Source organism: Myzus persicae, unplaced genomic scaffold (genome assembly GCF_001856785.1).
Source record: "Myzus persicae strain clone G006 unplaced genomic scaffold, MPER_G0061.0, whole genome shotgun sequence".
In the NCBI taxonomy this organism is placed as follows: domain Eukaryota; kingdom Metazoa; phylum Arthropoda; class Insecta; order Hemiptera; family Aphididae; genus Myzus; species Myzus persicae.
In genome coordinates this window covers 661,003-685,394 of record NW_019103603.1, presented here as the reverse complement: position 1 = coordinate 685,394, position 24,392 = coordinate 661,003, and the positions used below count along the sequence as shown (strand labels likewise).

At 31.1% G+C, this 24,392-nt stretch overlaps 1 protein-coding gene across 1 annotated transcript in view; it reads right to left on the bottom strand.

The window, feature by feature from the left end:
• Window positions 1–867: 867 nt before the first annotated feature.
• The window catches only part of LOC111034876, a 68,555-nt gene continuing 45,030 nt past the window's right edge, over window positions 868–24,392 (bottom strand). The window contains exons 5-10 of the mRNA XM_022316282.1: window positions 9,830–10,013; window positions 8,296–8,882; window positions 3,526–3,600; window positions 2,607–2,996; window positions 1,235–1,330; window positions 868–1,006 (exon numbers count right to left, since the gene is read on the bottom strand). Coding sequence (XP_022171974.1) covers window positions 897–1,006; window positions 1,235–1,330; window positions 2,607–2,996; window positions 3,526–3,600; window positions 8,296–8,882; window positions 9,830–10,013 — 1,442 coding nt within the window. The 3' untranslated portion in view covers window positions 868–896. The remainder of the gene's footprint in view (window positions 1,007–1,234; window positions 1,331–2,606; window positions 2,997–3,525; window positions 3,601–8,295; window positions 8,883–9,829; window positions 10,014–24,392) is intronic.

The window sequence follows — 24,392 nt, the reverse complement described above, 5'->3', positions numbered from 1 at the left end:
TCGTTGATTCGCAGTACCTAACGTTCGAATATTATTCTACATCGTAAAACACACACTAATTAATACAAAACACGTAATTGAAGTATTTTGTATTCATTATTGATTTAGAACACTAAACAAATACCCTAATATTTTTTGTATTTTGAAACTATACAGGAACAATATATTATGTTTCTATACGACAAAAAGGAATTATTATTTTGATTAGGTAAATAAATAATACGACAACCACATTTCTATATAATCATAATACAAAAAAAACTGTAATTTATTCAATCATTAAACATCGATGCTAATACTGATTAATATTCAAATCCAAAAATGTACGTGTATTTTACAACTTTTACAAGACGTGTTATGTTATTGGTTTTCCCATTAGGATGAGATCTAAAGAATGCACAGCCTTAAAATTAATTTGAAGTACTCACAGTTTACACACTTTATTTACAACAATAAAAATAATAATAATTATACAAATATATTTTAAAAAATAACGTAAAAAAAATTAAGTCTCCTACTCGCAGTAAAATGGGGTAATATAATATATTATTATGTATTTGCGTAGTAACTATAATGATAAATATTTATTGTATAACTATTCTACAGTATAATCATATTAGCAAATCACTTATTTTCCATAAAAAAGTAGTTTTAAAACAGACAGACCACAGACATATAATGTAGCATAATCAATATATAATCTTAAATTAAAAATAACTCAAACTATTATCGAATTCAACTATGTATATTAATATTTAATTGTTATAATGTATATAAGATGAAAAGGTATAATATATACATAATTTTTTTGTGTTGCTTAAATGTATTCTAAACTATTATTTAATACTATATTTACAGGAAAAATCTTTTTGTTGTGCTTATCTACGTCTAATATTTTAATTAGAATGATGTTCGTCATGATTAACAACACTGCTTTGTTGTTGGAGGCATCCTGTGTAGAGTTCGCCATTGAGACGCAAAATAAAGGGTTTAGAGTTTTTCGTTCCTAAAATAATTGTAACGGTCAGATTTTATTTATAACACAAATAAATCTTCATTTTAAAATCTCATATAGGTATGGGATGTTTAAAAATCAAATAAAAAGATCGCGTCCATACTTCGATATTTGTTTAATAATAATGAAATTATGTATATATCTGAAGAAAAACATTAATTTAAAAACTTATATGCGAGTTCTATCATATTAAAGATATTCAAACAAATTCAAATTTACCTCCATTTACTTCTGATTCAACCTTGACGAGTTGACCTTTGTAAATCCCATTTTTTGTTCTTTTACAAACGTTTATTTTGAGACCGCTAGGCATACCTAAACATCAAAAACAAGATTCTTAATAAAACGTAATTAATAGTATAACTATTAAAAATATATTATTGCATAATTATATACATAATAAGTTTTAAGTTTATAAGATATTATTGCATGTTATTAATTTTACAAATTATATGCTACACAATATATTAAATGTTTAGGTAGTATGCATAAAATTAATTTTAACTATTGTGATTATGGATGTACATATTACATGAATGTTAAATGAATGTAAGATAAAAATTGTACACACTCAACCCAAGACATAAATTTGTAAAGTAAACCATACAATATAATATTATTTACTTAAAATATAAGAAAAGCTAAAAATGAAAATCTTATTTCTTTATTCTTATTTATTTTCCCATTAAACTAGTTTTTTTAATCATTCTCAACTTGATTCAACTAAAAAAGTAGTAAATATCATATTTAAAAGTGAATGTAAATTACATATATTCGTTTTTAGGTCGTTGAATTGCAAAGGAAACATTATGTCCTATACAAAGCTCTATTCAAAGTTTAATTATCATTAGGATTTATGCTTACACATTAACCGAAATCATCGACATAGAATTATTATTTGACATTTAAATATTAATTATTTAGAGAAGATAATGATTATATGTCTAAACACGAGAATGAAATTTAAGAAATTAAAATTGTCTCGCATTATAATACGCACTGAAACAAAATCAGGTAAGTCTTTAAATTTCATTTTTGTCATGTATTACACACCAGAACATAAATCGGAATCACTTATTATACACAATATTTATAAATAATATATGCTTATTATGTAATCACTAATAAATTATTATTGTAATATTCGTCATTGAATTATACGATGCGTAGGTATGTATTCAGCTTGTACAAATGCAAAAAAAGCTAAAAACAAAACGGAGCTTTTTTTACTCCTATTATTATAATATTTGCAAATATACTCTCGTGTCATTATGTTTACCTTCCACCAATAATATTAGCCCCTATTTATAAAATAAACCCTCTCCTGGCTTCATATAACCCTGCATGTACATGTACCAGAATCCAATTCGCGAGGGTCAAAAAAATTAATTATACTATAGCTTCGAACAGGAAAACACCAATACTACATATGTTTTATACTATTATATCGGTGATAGGGTATATGATCAGGGCCGGCACATGCCCTACGCATGCCCCAAATGAGTGTAATATTTTGTTTTTTCTTGGGAAATTTAAAAAAAAAAATGCTTATCGTATATGAATTCTTATTTTATAGGAAAATTACACTTACCGGCAGATACGTTGATGTCCATTTCGATGGTGCCGTTGCTGTCACGGCATAAGTCGTCGCCATTCCGTTCAGGGGATGTAGCAGCGGACTCCCGTACCGGGCTACTTCCGGTTGGCGCCGGAAATCGTTCAGGGCTCATCTTGGGGCTGACAGGACGGCTAACCACGGCACCCCGAGGCGACCGTTCCGTCTTGACTCGTTTTTGATCCGGTTCGTCCTCGTTTTCGCCAGCGTTGTTGTTGTTGGTTCCTTGATCCTTCTTACCTAAATTCAACGCCTCACACTGTTCCGGTACAGCCGGTGGTCCGTTGTTTGGGTGCAATGCTACCGGAGACTGGCGTTGTAGATTCATCGCGGCGGGTGCGGAAGCGTACGGCGACTGCTGCAAGTCTGCAAGATGGACAGAAAGAAAAATGCCAAACATGTTAATACAACATACTTTACGATTAACTATTGTACCTACGTCTATGCAGTCTATACAATGGTATTACTTAATAGATGATATTATTTGCAATGAGTGCAGGGTGAGTTTTAATTGTCGCCACGGTGTAAACAATATACTTAATTATTTATTTATAATATAATTCGATGGCAATAATAGTTGTATAAAAGAAAACCAAAATACGAGATGAGAATACATTCACTTATTAAATGATTAATGGCATACAATTAATTTACTTACACCTGCCAAACAGTATAGCTTTGTTTAAATATTGGGGATGTGAACGTAAACTCTTTTAAACTTTCTAAAAATGTATACGGTCTAAGCTCTTTGTAAAATATATAATACAGCTATAAATATTAATAACTTATGTAACAGCATCTTATAGAAATTATACAAGTAGCAGCTTTTACGCTAGAACTGTTTAAGGAAAATAAGAAAAACATGAAGGGGTATTATATAAATATTTTAACTTACTTTGTATTGAAAGTCTTGGAATAGCTGTTTGATTAGCTCGCATTAAATCCATCCACATTAACATACTGAGAATTTCTGAAAAAATAATATGATTTATGATTAAATATTATTTAAATAAAATTGGTTTAAAGTATACCTATTTATCATTTTTTAAAAGCCTTCCATTATTTATTGTTATATTTATGTTACATTCACTAACATTGCGAAAATAATTAGTGGAAAAAAGGAAATTGCATAATATGACTTGCGCATTTATGTTTGTTCGATATTCTATTGTATCGGAACAATTGCAGTTGTCATAGTTGAATTCACAGTTTATATTATGTTGTGGTATCGCGGTAACATGTTGTAAAAGGTGATGATATTATTTTTAATAGTACGTCGATTAATCCAAGTCACCGACTGGTATGAGCTCTCGTATGGGATACGTATTATTGTGGTGGACACGTCTTCAAAAAGACTCCTCACACCTAATTTACCCAAGATATAAAAGCCATAGACTTATATAAAAATACTTTTTACATAGTATTTATAAATATCCATGATAAAAGCCGTCTTTGTAAAAAAATTTACATGTGGCGGCGGTGACCCTATTTCTTATATTATATTACTGCAGTATAATTAGATAGGTGTACATGGTGGTGCCGGTGACCGGTGCACAATGCGATGATAATAATTAATAATTCTTAATGTACTTTGCTCGTGTAAAATCAACCAAAAATTATAACATGATATTCACGTCAAGAAAATAATATGTCATCTCGTCGTGTATATTAGACTACGACGTTGTGTGTATTATCACGGCATGTACTATACATATATGGTACATGAGACGAATTCGACGGATTAAACATTTTTCTTTTTCTTTATTTTCCAGTCGGTCAGTCATCCGGCGACGTCTGGAGCAGACGATACACGGTACAGTGTACTGTGTGCATTTATTATATTACTATTATTATTGTTATGGATGTAAAACAGCCCGCGAGTCGTGAACAAGTGTCGGTAATTTGTTACTTTTTTTTCTCGTGTACGAACACGAGTTTTTTCTCTCAAAATAATAATTATTATACATATTCGTTCATTTTTATATACACAGGTATTATAATAAGAACGAGCTCGCGCTCGCGTTCGCGTTTTATATTATATATATATATATGTACTCGTATATGATAGTATATGATATGACGACAACGACAACGTCGACGTCGACGACGGCAACGGTGGCGGCGGGTGTAAAAGAAAGAAAAACCAACAATGTATAATATTATATGTATCCATGTTGAATATTTAAATATCAAAAGGCGCACGTATTATATTATTATTGTGTTATGGATTCAAACGAACACACGATGTCACGGTGTAAATTGATTTATTCAAAAACGGGAGAGTTGTATACACATCACGTCGCGCGCGTATCAAAAGTGTTACACGCATATACATAATATAGGCAGGTACCTAGCTGGATATTATGCGTGAGTACGTACATATAATACAATATATAAGCGTGTATATATATATACATAATATATCACACAGGTGTATGTGTGTATGTGCGCGAGATATTCGTTAGACGACGAAGGAGCAGGAGGAAAATGCAGCCAGACCGTAGTAAAAAAAAAAATTAAAATAAAATAAAAGCCGTATTTACAACACAATGTGTAAGTAAATTGATAACATTGACGAATGTCCCCGCGCCCGTTCGCATCAGATACGGTCGTCGGACTGTATATTATATTATGTTATTATTATTATTATTACCACGACAGTGTACACGACCCGAGACCGGAGACCGGAGCCTGACGACTCTGGACGAATATATCACGTTGTATACCGTATAGGCATGCATATAAAGTATATACTATAATATAATATGCTTATAGCTTATACGACATACCCAGTTACTACTTCCTGCACACACACACACACACACACAAGTACAAATAGGTACGTCGTTTTGCCTGAGCACAATAATCTCGTATTAAACTCTATGTGTACCTAATGACGTTATATCACAGCGAATTTACATGTAATCTAATAAAAATAACTATCGTATCAGCCATTCCATTAGGTATAAAAGTATAATATGTAGATAATATATAGATGATCAACATTTTGACCGGTCAAACAATTGTTTTATACGTAGGTATATTCAGAGTGATTCTTTTATTAACATGGTCATTTTATCAGTAAATTAATGATTTTAAAAACATTTTTTCAAAGTCAACATATATATATATATATGTACAGCTAGGTACCAGGTACCAGTTACAATTGCATTCGCAAACATTGTACTCGTCGCTCGTGTCAAAATATAAAATACGCATTATTATTACGGTCATTGTAATAGAGCAGAAATAAGAAAGTCATATGAGGTATATAGAATAGGATACTGATGCAGAGCTGTGCTGGTCGGACAAGCATTGCTAATCGATGTCCACATATTATAATATATCATTATGTATTCAAGAATACGGGTCAATATTGTATTATTAGTATAATTATGAATATAGTCACATCATTGTCCTCATTGAAGTTGAGATTCCAGGACAACCTAAACATAGTACCGAATCAAAAAAATAGTATCCCTATTCATGTATACCAATATACCATAAGCGTATAAAAAGAAATACCATTTTACATTGTAAAGTTGTATAGTACTCTGAGCGATTTCTTTGTATAATTAAATTACCTATTTAACCTATAGATACATTATTAAAAACGATACATGACGTGTTAAACTTAGTGTCACATAGAAAATACATGTTTACTAGGTAAGAAATATAAAGCTGGCCCCAGATTTTTTTTAAATTATAGTATACTTATAACCGTAGTTTTCACTGATTTTGTATAATTAATGTATAAATACAACGATCTGAAACAATATCTATTTTTGTGTACACTTATTATAGCGAGTTGGCTTTTAATAATAGTATATTAATTTATTTTCCACCTTTATAAGTGGCATTGGAATTTCGCTACACTTTTCTTTCACTAATGAAGGGCACTTGATGAATGAGCAAAGCTCTAAGTGAGCAAAGAGAGATAGAGGAAAATAGAATCATATATATATATACTATATAATCAGTTGTCGAGAGAGTGAGTGGGAGAGAGAGCATATTCATATAATGAAATTAGAACACGTCGTGATAGTTTTTTTTGCTCATTCTTGGTAACGTTTCAAAAATACATTAAAACAGAATGAATAGATACACAAAGACGTTATATATACACATATTTAAAAGTAGCATAAAGGTGAAATTATTATTTAGAAATGAAATTGAACATTTTTATTTTTGGGGCCGCGTCAGACGGACACACCTGTCAAGGGGATTGTAGTTAGTTGTCAGTGTGTTTACCAATTTCCCGCTTATCCTTTTCTTGGCACGAAACTATTTTGTATTATATAAACAGAAAATAAAAATGTCACACAGTTTATAGAAAAAAGCAAAATAAATAAATACAAATCCGACAAACAACAAATGCTCGTTCTATAACCCATGATTGACTTATTGTAATTTCAAAAAGTATTGTTTCAATAATACAAGATCCGTCCAAACCTATATAAGAGAGTGTTTAACATTTTCTAAATATAGTCATATTTTTTTAAGCATAGAGATAAAATATAACATCTTTTAAAGTCTTGATTTTCAGGTCCCCCAGTTGTGTTTGAGAAAAAATTCAGTATTTTTCTAATGTGTATTTAGACCGCGCACCAGTGTAAAACAATTATTCCTTCCGAGAACATGGCCAGCTAAATATTTTTACGATGGACATTTTTAGAGGACATCTTTATTCAGGTTTGTAAATAAATTGGCTGATGATACTTTAATTGATTTGTTAAATATTTAAAACGAATGGAATAAAAAAAAACTTAATGACATATTCCTAAACCGAAACTTATATTAATAATGTACTATATTATGATATATATATATATAGATAGGTACCTAACGGTAATGTTTTCAACCTGTTTTAGATTTGTATCAAAAATACAATTACTTACAACAGCAAAAAGTATGTTTGAAGTAATTTTTTAATTTTTAAATATAACGCATGCTGATTTAAATTAACAATAATCTTCTTTAAAGAACGATCATTCACCTACCTATTACCTATTGTAATTAGATATTTTAATAAAACGTAACTAATCAACAAAGATTTACCAAATGAATATAGCCAATCGATGATTTTTGAACATTCAAAATAAAAACAATTAATGAAATTAAGGATTTTGGATAAAATAAAATTCAAATTCCTAAAAACCTGGAAAGTATAGGTTGACAATTATAAATCCAAATTACTATAAACTATATATTAATAATTAGCTAAATAAGTATATAAATTATATATGAATATAAAACATGTTAAAATATATTAATTTGGATTCAATCTGTTGGACTTTGGGTTTTTACTGACTATTCTATATTATTATAAAACATCTTTATAAAGCCGTTATTATGATTTGTTATAGTATATATATAAGTACAGATTAAAATATCAGAAATTTCACAAAGTGAAATAACGAAAATAATATAATGGCTTTGAGATAAACAAAGAATTTGTTTTTAAAACAAATAATGGTTTTCATATTTCATACTACGAAGAAAGTTTCAAAAATACATGTTTGAACTGATCATTTTTTTTAAAACATATTATTTTTAAACTGAATATTTTGGAAATTTAAGGGTACAATATTACTTAAATAGGTTTCCAGGGCATCTTTAATTATCTGCCCTAAATTAATAATAATGAAAATGTAGGGTTTATTACCTCTCTGTTTGCTAGTATGGTCGCCGGCTGCCACCTGATGTGCTGCAGCGGCCATCATCGTGGCTGATTGATAAGGCGGCAGTTGGAGCTGGTGACTGTTGAATATTGGTGAAGATTCGGCAGCAGCTGTCGGCGGTGGTGGCTGAAGTTGGGCCAGTCTTTGCATCGGACTGCCTGGCCGTGGCGACGACGAAGACGACGACGGCTGCTGTCTGCCCTGTTCCGCGGCGGCGCGGTGTCTGTTGTTGTCTATGATGGCGGCTGCCAAGTGGCGGAACCGATCGTCTGCGGCCAGCACGTTGGCGTAATGCTGCTGCTGCTGCTGCTGGTGATGGTGCTGCTGCTGCTGGTGATGGTGCTGTTGTTGCTGGTGATTATGGTGCTGTCCGTGCGCCGCCGATGACAGTTGGCCGTGGTGATGAAGCTGGCCGGCGGCTGTCGTCGCCGGAAGTGCCGGCAAGTACTCAGACAGAAGCGACTTGTTCCGGCGGCCCTCACGCCGGTTTCCCGCTATGGCCATGTTCAATTCGTCAACCGTGCTGAACTGATTCATTTTCGACTCGTACGCGTACAGATACTTGACATATCTACAAACGGTACAGCTATATAATATGACGAACGCGGTAGACGCATTGGAAATGGAGGGGGGGGGGGTTGTCAGGGGTACCATCTCAGCTTTTTCGACTAAACTTAATCCGTTATGTATAATATGTAATAAAATATAGAGAAGAGTACCGGGCAAACAAGTACTCGTAACAACGCTTAAAATGCGATGCACTGTATCTAATTTTAAATTGTAGATACCTACTACCTATACCCTTTATAATAATAATGATTAATGATAATAAGAGTTATAGTGTATACCACCGCTGTAATTTCAGCTCTCAACAATTCAGAGTGGACATTTTATTAGCGCTCGATAATCAATCAGAGTGATGATAAGTATTACATTTTTAACTAAAAATACTCTAATTGACAGAATTTTAATTAGTTAAGAAAATTAATTATAATTAAAAATTACATAATAATATTGTTATTGGTATTGATATTTAGACGATGGATATAATATTGTTGAACTATATATTTTATTATCAATTTATTTAGAGCAATTTCAGTATTAATTTTAGACATATCCTCTAGCTAGTATTTCGTATTATAATAATAAAAATAATAATTTCTAGGTGCAATTAAAACCAAAATTACCCAGGACGAGTACATTCATCAAATGGTAAGTAAATACCCAAACCATCATTTGTTTTCTATAAATGTCAATAAAAAAAATGTACCTATGTTTGCCTAGACTTAAGAAATTTATACAAAGTTCTTCATGAGTATAGTTCATAAATTCTCATAGGTATCTGCTACTAGGTAATAAAAACCATAATTATTTTAATAAATATGATTTGCGCTTAAATATCGTATGCACTGTTTTGTTGTTTGCTGAATAGTGAATTATCGCAGAACTGATAACAGGTATATGCATTAGCGTTTGCATTAAAAAGGTTAATTGTATATTTAGAATTGATATACATACTGTGTTCTTAATGTGAAAGCCGCGCTAGTGATGGACGGCGGTAGGCCCAAGCCTCGGATTATCTCTTGCCACAGTTTTTTAGTGATAACCGCCACGATTCCACCTCTTTGATCGACCAGCTTGTACAGTGTGTACAAATCCAACACACGTTTAGCCATGATGGGAAGTCGGCTGATTGGAGTCCCTGCAAATCGCGATACACACAATTATAAACTATAACACACATGCATTTGTACAATTTATTCTGTATATATTCGTATTTTACTCGAATAGTATAATATTGTGTACATCACAGACGATAGACCCCAGTAAATTGTGACCGTGGATGGACGAGGTTTTGTTGGAGAGCAGTTAAATAAATCGTTTCAGCCACTAGTGCAATATTGTTCGGAAATATAAAATATTTACTCGTATTAAAGGTTTGTCTTATACCTGATAAGTAAATATCTATATAAACGAATATAATAGGTATTCACTTTAGTGTTTCACTCGAAAAAATATTATTATCTTTAATTTAATCCAACTATAACATTTGATTTTGATAAGTGAGTTATATTATAATGGTTATACCTACATAATATGTAGTATTAGTAGGTGTGAGGGGTACATATGAATTTTGGTAGTTAGGGTTATAAATGTATACCTACGACCAAGAGACAGTATTATAACGTTATATATACATAACATTGATTTACGAAGCATACTCACCCCGTTTTATCCTATTAAATAATGTAATTGTTCAGATTCCTGCAGTATTTAAGGAAGGTTTGTATTCTAAAAGACTTGCATACTTCCAAACACTTAAACTATTACGGATTAGCTATATGGAGTTAATCGACCAACATAATATTATAGAAGGGTGAAAATAATACGTATTGCGTTTTTCTTATATGTTTCAAAAATAAACTGTCAAATAAGTTAATATTAATTATTATTATATAGGTGCTTTTTCGAAATACCGATTGTTCGTTTGATCAAATAATTGTTTAGGCATAATAATAATAATAATAATAATAATAATAATGATAACAAAGACAAAAATTACCTGCCTCTTGGTATTATAAATAATATGATGGGGATAATAATGATAACTGCATGAGACCAAGTACACGTCTATATCTATGTACATAATGAAACAGCTTTAAATAAATAGTAAAATATTATTATATTAATTTTTTTATGAGTGTTTATCATAGTACCTATACCTATACACTATTTACAGGGATTATACACGGCGTATATACACAGGATCTATTATACATACATACGATTATAACGTTTACTATTATAATATTATGTAGACCGCAGCAATGCCTATAATATGGCTATATATTTTATATGGGTTTGCGTTCGCCGGCCTTTTTACGACTTATAATTATACGGACTGCGGTGCGCTGCGTGTGTTTTTCTATACCATATTATCGTGCGAATATATTATACCTTTATGTGCATTGTATATGTATACACAATAACATAACATTTTAATATTTTATACAGTTCGGTCGGATTGTCGGAATCGTTTATAGAATGAAATTAGAGCTCTCCGCGTGCATTCGCGTACCGTCGGTCGGTCGGTTATTTGCGCGCCATCAAGCGTAAATATTATATTAATATTATTGCACTCGTATATGTATATATTGTGTATAATATTGTACACACATCAGACATGTTTTAATGATGTAGGCGTATTATATATATAATACTGCCACACAGCTATAGTTGTAATAAAAACGAAAATTATCATCCAAACGGCCCACATGCAACATTTTTTTTTTCAGCAAGAACAATACTTATGGTTATGAGGAACTGAACCTTGCAGTGAATGCTAGCGGTTTTTACTTAGGAAAAAAAGTTATCATAAATATAAAAGCCTTAAAAAAAAAAACTTTCTAATATATTTAGGTGCCTTAATAGTTTAACATCACAAAAATAACCAAAATATTAAAATAAATATATCCTACAGATAATATTATGGAGAATAACATATGTTAGCGTTAATGTATGAAATTCCGTAATTCTATAGAATAACTAGTTATTTTATATAATTACGGGTACTTTCAGTTAATGTATTGAATGAATCCATAAATATATACTTCAACTAGTTATTCTACATACCAACTAGATATTTTATAAACTAACAATAATGGTTTAGTTAATGTATTTAAAACTATTATTGAATAAAAGTTTTAATCAAATTACAAATTACAAAATACATTTTCATTGATCAGCTTAGAAATTTCGTTGTTTATGTTACTATATTTGACATCGTTGCGACTAGCAAGTCTAGCGATGTTTTTAATAGATAGCTCTATTCTTCTCAGTGTAGGGGGGGGTACGCCGGCTATGTTATAAATGCTGAGTATGGGACTGCTCCGGAAGGCACCTATTGCTAGTCTTAATCCGATATTATTAACTGTATCAATCAGTTTTAGGGTTGATTTGGCTGCTGTTCTATATAATATTGACCCGTAGTTAATTTTTGATTGAATGATTGCGTTGTATATTTTTATTAGAGATTTGGAATCACCGCCCCATGAAGTGTGTGATAATATTTTGATTAATTTTATTGAGCTGCTTGTGGTTTTTTTTAAGTGTTTTATGTAGGGAGACCAAGTTTGCCGTTTATCGAATATTACACCTAACATTTTAACAGATTCTTTGTTGGTAATTGGGGTATCATTTAGTTTAATGGCTAGTTTAATGGTTGTATTTTTTATAATTGTATCAAATTTGGTTTTCATTTTAAAGCACACTTATTAGTTATTACTTTATACAACACTAAAAATTATTAAACTAACTAGTAAGTAAACTCGCAGTACACTGTCACACGAATAAGTCTAGTCTATGCCAAATGGTGTGGTTCAATACTATCTTATCTTATTATTTTTATTAATAACAACAACNCGTAATAAATAGGTACACATAGGCGCGAAAAACACAATAATATAATTAACAACCTGCAACCCATACCTACCTACATATAATTAAAAAGTCGAAATTTTATACGGTGCCACCACCGAAGAGAAAGATTTCGTAGAAAATCAACAATTGAAATAAATATTTCAATACGCTCTCAAACATCAGCATTATTTTCGTTCAATTTCTCCGAATATACAGAATTTTACGATTCTGTGTAACTCCATAATTTATTTGCAGGTACGGTTTTATAATTTCACGTTTCTCGGAATTGTGAAAAGGTAGGTTCATAAAATAATATTATCTACCTCTAACAAGGCAGTATAAATAGATAGTTAATTTATGCAATTTTTTATTATGTTTCTATTACTTTAACCTACAATATAAAACAATTATATTTGTATAATATATTTGACCGTTTAGTGCTGTTATGCAAAATTTGTATGCATCAGAGCAATGTATAATGTACCTACCTACAAGTATTATAGCTAGCTGATAATACGTATATTTATACTCTGAGGCAGTATAGTGAATCTGAAGTTTGACCAAAAGATAGGGGGAGGGGGTATGATTACAATTGCATAATTCAACTCATAAGTCTTCACAACTCGTGAATCAATGAGCAAATTGTTTAAATTGTTTAACTAATTTAACAATAATTATTGCCCTATCATTATTCTATTATAGAATACCTATAGATAAAATATTTTATAACATTATATAATAGGTACATTATAGAACCAAGCCCAACTCTAGCAAAGCAGTGAGGAGACATCCATCTATCGAACCCTCGTCTATCCACACACCTAAGATATGCCACTATATATATACTTTAAATATCTACATTGTTTATCATAGTATTTTATAATATACATAATCTATTATAAGGGCTACAGAAATATTATATTTTTGTGTACGATTCATACTAAGTAAATCTCAGATACATTATTCAATAATTGTTAGCCGTACCTACGCACCTACTTGGCCGGATATACGTTTATATATACCTAGGTACATTTAGTATTACATATTATTGAAAAACAAATATACGACGAACCCCTAGATTATAACTTATACAGAGTGTTCAAAAATTCTGAAGACGGTCATTAGACTAAGATTATCAGGACTGATAAACGATTATGTGTTGTACAATTTATCATCGAGGTGATTATATATTTTACCTAATAAAATAATGTGCATCAGTGTTTGCTATAATGTACCTATAGAGACATATGTATAAAAATATGCTAACAGTAATTAAAGAGTTTCCAATTTTTTTTTGAACAGCTTGTATATATTTTTAAATAGTATAATCTATTATAGTGTTATACTTAACTAAATCATCCGAACGCTTATATTATAATATGATAATTCTCTCCATTGGACCGTTCCCATTGGCCCGTCGTCCGATCGAATTAAAACACGCCCGTTTTATATATTATCTACCTTACCTCATCCGGCCGCCACGCAGTGCCGCTGTGAAGGGGAAAACCACGATGACGTGCCACGATATCAACAACAATAACGTAGTATAAATTATAATAGTAATATAACAACAATTAATAACATGACAATATGCTACCAATACGAATATGTATTATACGATGGGTACATTATTTTGTTATTCAATAATTAAAAAGACGTATAGGTACCATACGATATCCCTTCGAATATAAATAAATAGGTGGCACTACACATCCGGTGATGGCGGACACGGTGACAAAATCCAATTTTAAATATGGGAAGACTTGGTAAAGAGTGCCCACTGAAGCGTGCAGGAATATACGTGGGGCCTTTGCTGTCTCCTCCTGCAGAAATGCAGCTATACCAAACAGCACTTTGCGCCCACTTATATACGAATGAACACACTATATTTTCACAAAAGGTTCTAAGTAGGTATATACACCTATAGTTATTATTATCGTTGCCCTTGACGGGTATTTTCAATAATGATTTATAATAGTTTAAGTTTAAGGTGTTTACCATAAAACCGTTGTTCTATTTTTGATAAAATGATAACATTACCTATATTTTGGTAAAATCTATTGGTATATGTAATACATTATTGTGTTAATGTATTCTAATAAGTTATAGCCTATAGGTACAAGAAAATATTTTATCCTTCCCGGTAAATATTAAGATATAAAATAGGTAAAAGATAGGTGTAAATGTAATAGCTAATAATTCTATACATATACATTGATTATTCGACAAACGGAAAAAAAAACAAATAATATTATATAGGAATATTTTTTTTCAGCTCTACATGAATATACAGGAAATTTCTCTGAATAATATAATACACATAGGGTATATTAAATCGTATATTGTTTAAAATCTTCAAACCGTGTTTTTTTAGGTGTTTTTTTTATATATGTACCTATGTATAAAGTATAAACACGTGTCAACTCGCGAGGTGTCTTGTTTAGGGTTTGACGCTATTTTATTTACAGCGGTCGCGTCAACACAACGCGCGGTGACGACTTCTGTACTCACACAGTCACATATAATACCTATACATACCTACACTGTCTATACCTCGACTAATAAATCTACAGTATTTTCAATTTTGTTAAAAAGAGTATAAGGTAAAAGACGGTATAAATCATTATCGTATATTCATATCTCCTAATATAGATACACATCAAATAATATAATATACAGAGTGGTTAAAAATAATGTATTTATTCAAATTCTGATTTTTGGAATTTTTAAGTACATGTATGTTTTTCAGTACTATATATCTCGTATCTTCAAATAATTCAATTTTTATCCTTTAGTTATAAGAATATTCAAAGGCAATAAAAATTTATTTTTTTGCAAACGAGAACCACCCTGTTTTACTGTTAAGCGGATGACTTTATTAAAATGTAAATGTATTAATTCGATTGTATTAATTTATGTTTATTTATAGTTCCCGAGTTATTAAAACTTATGTTCTATTTATAGTAGGAAAGTATTTATATAGTTAGTACCTTTTATACTCAAATAAATTTTACACAATTTAAAATGATAATAAATTAGTATTAACTATTAATGTCCGTAATTTTATACTCATACCTATTATAATGTTTGAACGGTATAAAAATAGAACTATTTTAAAAAAATGATCTAGTAAATGATATTTAAACATTTCAAAAATCAGAGTGTTTGTGGATGTATATAGACAGTTGGGAAAAATACGAGTGAGAATGTTTTTGTGAATCACTCTGTATATAATATACCTGCAGCCTGTTTATCGATAGGAGGACAGTACAATAAATATACATAATACATATATTATGTTATTTGTCCAGTGCATTATAATATTTTTGAAATGGTCAAGCGGGGACTTGTATAAAACAATTTAAAAAATAAATAAGAAAAGCCACGATTGTTTTGGATATATATACCTACGGGCACGGTCATTAAGGTACATATTGTTGTGTCACCTTTTTGACCGCCACCAGCTCATTGTATGCGCGCGTGTTCTAACTGCAGTACCACGTGGAGACTGCATCAGAGGCGGACATAATAAATAATAATATAATATACGAAGGTACCTGCAAGTAATAGTATTATATATATGTGCTCGTTGTGTTGTTATTGTCATTTATGTTGCTAAGTTCAATATCTAAGATTTCCAGCAAACATTCGAACCATCTGCACGTGCGCTACTCTTTGGTATGGCGTAATACATTATAAGAAAACCCGATTATATATAGGATGTTATAATTATTCTAGTAAGTCACCGGAGAACAAAAACTATTTGTCGCATTACAAAATCATTAATAATTTCAAGTTTTTTTTTAATTGGTATACATAGTTTATCTATAAGTTTTAACCACACGTGGTCTAAAATGTTCTAGAAAATGATATACAAATTGTCACGTAATATTATCCTTGCGTTATCAAAAGAGGCACTTGTTCATGAGACCGCCCTTCATAAATCATAACCATGAAAGTATAATAATTTGATAGAATCAATAAGAATCGTGTGCCAGATTATCCGATATCCGAATAAGTTTGTATATTATATATAAATCCGGATATTGATAATTGTTCAGTGCACCAGCTGCAATTGCATTTTATGTACATTTTAATGCATATACGACCAGTATAAACCGTTATATTCCGTTTGGTTATCCGGTATACGTTCGACGTACCTATTATCTAATATAGCTTAATAGCTTTATTTAAATGACTGATCGAGTGTTTAAAGTTTAAAACGTCATACAATAATAATTGAGTAAGCCAGTAAGTACGTGCAATTGACAAAAAAATGTTTGCCTGGGAAAATATTTGTTCACATCTTGTTTGCATCCTAGTCCTGGACCTTCTTTATCAAATATTTACCCGATTCATCATCAATTTCGATTGTCAGTCAAATAAACCAGTGTTTCGTGGTTTTGATATTAAGGTAAACTATAAATAACTTAACTTACAAACTCAAATAGTTGGTATATTATGAAGTTGTGTCATACTATTAAATTACTATGATTATTTGTAATAATTATAAAAGGTACGCTTTTAAATGGTTATTAGTTATTACTTACTATCAAAGGGATAGTCAAACTGCACTTAACTACTGCTAAACTGCTTACCTTTAAGAATGTTGCACTCGGGTTCAAAAAAGTTAACATACGAAATATAAATAATAATTGTACTCGATCTGACCAATCCATGGAACTTATGAATATTAATTTTAGTTTTTAATTCTATGTGTGCGTGTGTGTGCCGAATTTCGATCGATTTAGTATTATACGACGTATCTAATTTAGAAATAAATGTTCAATGTTGACACACGGGGGGCCGGTCAAGCCGTGATTATATCTACGTTGGTCATGAAATCTTAAATTTTTAGTGTGGGACGCAAGTTTCCGGTACTCAGGTGTACTCAAACGGTCACTTCCAAGTCTGACATTATGTCCTTAGTCCTTACATATACTGTTTTGGTGTACTTATATACTCGATTTACCAACAAAAAAATATACAGCGAACAAGTAACAACCGAAAGAAAGTAGTATATTGTTAAAATAATATATATTATTCCATACGGGAATGGTACAATATTATATTGTAGGACTATGTGCCGGGACCGGAGACGATCTACGTGCGGACGTGCAGCGGTCTTGGCCGACAAGTCATTGCGGTCGCGTCGTTTAATTATTATTAAAATTTAGTAAAAACACGATCGTTCGGCATTCCCGTTACCGCCCGCTCAGCACAACTGCACAAGACAAATATTTACCAGTGCCTCTCTATATAATATTATACACATTATATTATATTCGTCTATGTGGACGCCCCGGCCGATGGGTGTGGTGCTCATATATGCAGGACGGCGGCGGCAGTGACTCTCGATGTTTGCCCGCGTACACACAAAATATTCTATATACACAGGTATAATATACATCGCGGTCGTGGTGTTATTACACGCGGTATTACTATTATTTTTATTATTATTATTATTATATTATGTGTAAACACACCGTGGGCTGCATAATACACACACGCCCGATTTTTTATTTTTTATTTATCGGAATGGCTTTTAGCGGCGAAATGTCCAATCAAAAGGACCGATGGAGCAAATAATAATATATTAACCGGCGACGAGTACCTAGACGTTTTCTATACATAGACGCTGCCGAGGTAAACAACGGGATATAAGTTCAGCTATATATATACTATGTACCCATAGGACCTGTGTCTCGTGACGTTATATAATATTATAATGAACACCCAGATATTCAATACGCGACACAATCGCTATTTGTGTATTTAATCATTTCCCCGGCCACGGTGTACTGTGCAGTGTATATACACCGATGACAACGTGATGTGATGTTTACCCGGTCGTCTGTGATCCTTTTGATACCCCACATATGTATATATGATAATATTATAGTATATAAAGGTATATAACTATATATAGCTATATAGTTGATATCAGGTGTATACACGCACACAACATTAAACATAATATATTATACACGTTTTATACCTATAATCTATATATTCGTAACCCTATTCTCTTCTATTAATCATGATACGATTATTGATTATTGATATATTATATGCACATTGCACACTCGATGGTTATATTATATTATCGTGTTATTACTGTATAATATTATTCTTATCGGTATCACAATGTTATTATAAACGCGACCCCTCTACCGCCCGTTAAGCAAATAAATCGAAAGAGAATCGATATTTTTTTTCCTACAGGTATAAAGCTGTATTGACTTTATATATATACATTATACATATACAGGTATATAATATATTATATTGTTATACAATTATTATTCAAACGTCAATAATAATAAACTCACACCAAAACGAAATCCATTTTCAAGGCTAAATAAATAATAATCGACTACATTAAGATAATAAAATAACAACACGATATAGCCTATACCTTGTATAGCTATACCTGTACGGCTGTACTACCTCTGTATCGGATCTGGGATCGAATATACATTAAACATCTTATTTGTTGCGGGTCTCTATAATGTTTCTATTGACGTATATTAATGCATACCTATTTCTTATCAAACAAACATCCACATGCATGTGATGTGTTAATACTGCAATAGTGTTAACGTGTAATATATCATAACAGTAAGCTAGCCATAGTAAACAATATTGTTTCTACTGTTTGTTTTTGAATTCAAACATTTCCCTATTCTCTGTGAACCCCAATACAAATAGCCTTCGAGCTTTTAAGAGACAGATAATCTTAATATGTTTGAAATAATTTACTTATTAGTATAATAGAATATATTACTTATATTAGGTACTCAATATTCGTTGCATGAATAATATCATACAGTGTGGATTTGCGAATAGTAAATTAAGTACTCTAATATTGATACCTACGGTCTCGTATGCAATTTGACGTGTGATGGCATTCGCATTGTTTATATGGGTATTATAATAATATTATTGAACGGTATGCGTTGTGTTACACGTATATTATATTACCTAGTTTATAAACCACTACTATAGGCGGTAGGCGAAATCATTACCTACCGAAACCTTGGTCGTCTGGGTTTTGGCATCCACAAACACCACCGGTCTCGATGCAGCAGTATGCAGCACATCAAATGTGTTGGCCACGTGTTCCGTCGCACGAGAAACGAGACGGATACATTTGATTTTAATACGCATTATCATTAGTCTGGTTCCGAGTCGACGATTGCAGTGTAAGCAGGGCGTAAGCGCGGCTAACACCATTAGCGATTTTCACGAAGTCGTATACGAGACAAAAACCGAATTTAACACGACTATATATTTTCGTCGTATGGTACCTTTATTATATACTATACTGTCTGTAACACTTCCGCACACGCGACTTGTGGTTTAATAAATTACTCGATAAAATCCTATACAATTTCATATACTATCAAATATTCTGTGTTCATTAACATATTTTCGATGACGTCAAATTTAATTGGCTTATCGATGATTTGGATATGAGTGATCGAGCTATAAATTACCATAAAACACATCAAAAAATAAAATGTATTATGGTGATTAAGCGCGAAGCTAGAGGTAATTTTATGATTCTATGTTTACGTGTTCAATGATTTTGACTTTTTTGTATTTAAATAAAAATAGACTTTTAAAGGCACCTCCACTGTTTACTATATGGGTAACTATCATAGACTATTATACTTAGCAGCTAAGTATTTCGTCGTTTGAAAAAGTTAAATGTCGAATACAAACAACTATAAAATAATCTTGAGATGTGTATAATTTATAAGACAAAAAGCTACTAAGGTGCTTTTACATTAGATCACGAATGCGAACTTCTATTGCTTCTGTCATTCATTCACGGCCACAGACTGATGGAATCGCACGACTGTACATATCGACTTTATATATTATGCATTATTAAATAGTTACTACCTGTATACCTGTATATTTTATATTATTGGAATAAATTATTTACAACGGTATAATATAATAGGTATTTCAGAGTGTCTTTGCATTATTATTTTTGTACAACAATTATTTTCGTTTCTATATTTGATAAATAAGCTATTAACAATATTTCGGAACAGTGACGGCTGGTATTATGATTTTTCAATTTAATATAGATGGCTAGATGAATTATTATGTATATTGTACCAATGTGTTAACTTTTTTCCACTTCTAATTCCAATATACGATTCAAACGTATAACTTTAATAATATTGCATTCAACATTATTATTATTTTAACTCGATACATTAAACGTTTAAAAACTCAATTCCTTGTGTATTTTATCACTATAAATTATAATCGTATTAAATGTAATTCTATGTTTAATATTAAACACGGCAACGTTGTCGCAGGTATCATATCGCATCATAAAGGAACCCTGGAGAGATCGTAATTGCCCGCATATCGAGAAAGATAAAAGGTTTTTGATTTATTGGCTAAACCGTGTTTTTATTATACCCGTGCGCATAATATTATTATATTATTATGTATAAAAGCGGATCGTTCTCGATTTTATTATTATTATGTTTTTAATCAAATCGAAAATATTTTATACCGACGTGGGACTCGACTCGACTCTACTCCCTCTGACTGTAATACATATTAATATGTTTGGTGGTGGTGCCGTCTTACACGATTCTGTACGCGTCCTGCTCCCCCCCCTCTCTCTCTCTTGTTATAATATTATTTTTCCATTTTTTATTCACCACGCATATATCGACCGTACCGAATCACCAACAGCTTATAAAATATATCATACGCGTACTACACCTCTATAGAGACCGAGAAATACTAAAAACAATTTTATTTTCATAATATTTTAATCGCTTACAATAAACACAGCAGCGGTTGGCATACGTTTATACCTATACGTACATAATATTTTACACAGACTTTATACAATATAGATACATACCTATAGATATGCGGCGCAATCACTGCATAAAGATATTATTATAAAATAATGAGTACGCAATTGAAAACAGAAATAATAACGCAGGGATGATTATTTATTATTATTTGACAGTCTTAATTGCTATTTATTATTAATAGTTTTAGTTTTCGAGCAAATTATTATAACTATGCATCGTTTGAAAATGATAATGATAATATTATTATCGTGTAATTACAGATTGAAATTTGTTTATTAGATGTGTATATTATGTAGATGGCAAAAAGATACCTACAAAAGGTGCCTAGGTCTTAACTCCTAGGTATACACTTTTTTATTTTATTATCATTCATTCCGACGGTAATATCTTATACCCCAAATTATAAACGTATAGGTACACCTATTACTTGCCTACCTACCTCTAGCGAATTCGTCAGTTTTTTATGATCTGAAACCAAACCAATTATGATTGCGCATATAATATCTAGAGTTGAAAAATTTGAACAATTGTGCAAAAATATAATAATAATAATAATAAAATAACTTTATGCTCAGTTAAAAATCTGAACCTTCAGTCGTGGTGGTATAGCGCGGACGAATAATTTTACGACTTCGGAAATATCGTTTGCCGCGCTGCACTATATAGCAGCTGTATTACATGTTGAGAGGGCCACCGTGCACGCCGAGAGCCTCTCCGGTGATTTAAACGACATGTTTCTGATAATCGTATAATCTAAAAATATTATTAATCTACGACGTTTAATAGCAAACATAAAAAAAAAATGAGTCTGACCGGGGGAGAGTGTAAGCCGCCGACAAGCTATTAAAAACAGTTTTATTGCCGGGGTTAAAAAAAAATACATATATACTCGTATATACAAGAAACACAAATTGTAATACAAGTATTATTAACGCCCGACCATTGTGGTTTACTGCTGGACGAAAAAAAAATTTCGGTATTTACTCTCGAATATTGCGGATACGTTGTTTTATGTTCTGCGAACGAGTTCTGTATGAGGTCTTTTGTCGGCGAATTTCCGAATACCTATTGCGATGCGATACGGAGGACGAAAAAATGCAATTCGCGATCGCACACTCGACAGGTTTGTTTTGTGTAAAAAAGAATTTTTTTGATATTCCATTCAAACACTTCATAACTATATACATACACAACCACTAAACGTAATTTTCTGCACAGGGCTGACATACGCCTTTACGGAATATTAAAAAATATAATATGAGTGTTCCCCATATTGGTCACCCATCCGATAACGATTTTTTTAACCGACGTCAAAACTTTGAACGGAATGCCTCGCCGCGTGTCCATAAATCACTTACTGCTACAATGTCAACGCCTAAAAATACATCATTGACAACAGTTCGTTATATCCAATGCGGTTTATGTGGGTTTATTGACCGTCATATTATTACAAACATCCTACATCGTTCGATATATTAAAAAATTTACATAAGCCATATAAAAGTGTGAATGACATAAAACTGTATAAAAGTAATATTTTATAAAATGTATTTTTAAGGTTATTGCATTTTTAATTTTCACGAATTGTATATTATAATATTATGTATAAAAATACTCATGCTTATAAAGCAGTCATACAATTTTTTAAATGGTACATTCCAAAATACTCTACGAGTACAATGTATTTGTGTTTTAATATGATGTAATGTATACGCGTTATCATTGTATAATATTACAATGTATTTTAAATTTGTCCATAATGATGCATATTTTATTGAGGGGTAGATTTTGTACATGGGAAAATGATTACTGTACATTTTAATTATTAATAAAACTAATGATTCGTCATTTTGAATTTATAATTTAAATGCCTTTCATAAAGTAATTCAAAAAGCAATTATTTTTTACCCAAGAAAACGAAATTATAAAATAGTAAAATACACACAAAAATATTTTGGTTTTATTATGTTTGTAATTCATAATATACCTACCCCTTCACTTTATCTATACCGAGGACAAGATATTGCGCAATCCTATATAATATAATGTATAATTTATTATTATGTCAATCGTTATATTATATTATCGCAGGACGCTGGTCGACACATTTTTTCACCGCATAAAAAACACAATACTATATATATCATAATAAATACGAACAAGACCGACAGGCTACATTGTGCAAACGTAGCCACTGCATTTTGTCGCGAATATTTATAATATTATTATTGTTTTTACAACAATCTCGGCCGTAATAATAATTATTTCACGAGTACTGCACGCGCAGAGAACGTCGAAAACAGTTCAACATGCCAGCCACTATAATAAGTAATAACCATACCACGACAATGCTTCGCTATTTTACTAATAATAATATAATAACAACAACAGTAAATAGTAATATTATACAATATTCATGCGCCAATTCCGTCATTAATTTATTTACAATACAAACACGTTTTATTATTTAGCTCTTGAAAAGCATAATTTACACCCATAAACCTTTTTGTCTAATAAGTACTTATAACATTGTTTGCTGAAATTTTATTGTTTTTGTACATGACTTTTTGATTTTGCACTCCATAATCAAAATGTTTTCCCTACACTAGGTGAATTATTATAATTTATAATGATGTATTATATTCTACTGAAACTGCATATAGGTCCCATTGTGGCATAGTGTATAATGTATAATACTATCATATATTATTGTGTATAGGTTAGGCTAATATTATATACTATATTTACAATATAATATGTTGAGTTATTAAAGTGTGTTATATATATATATATGTATTGTATGA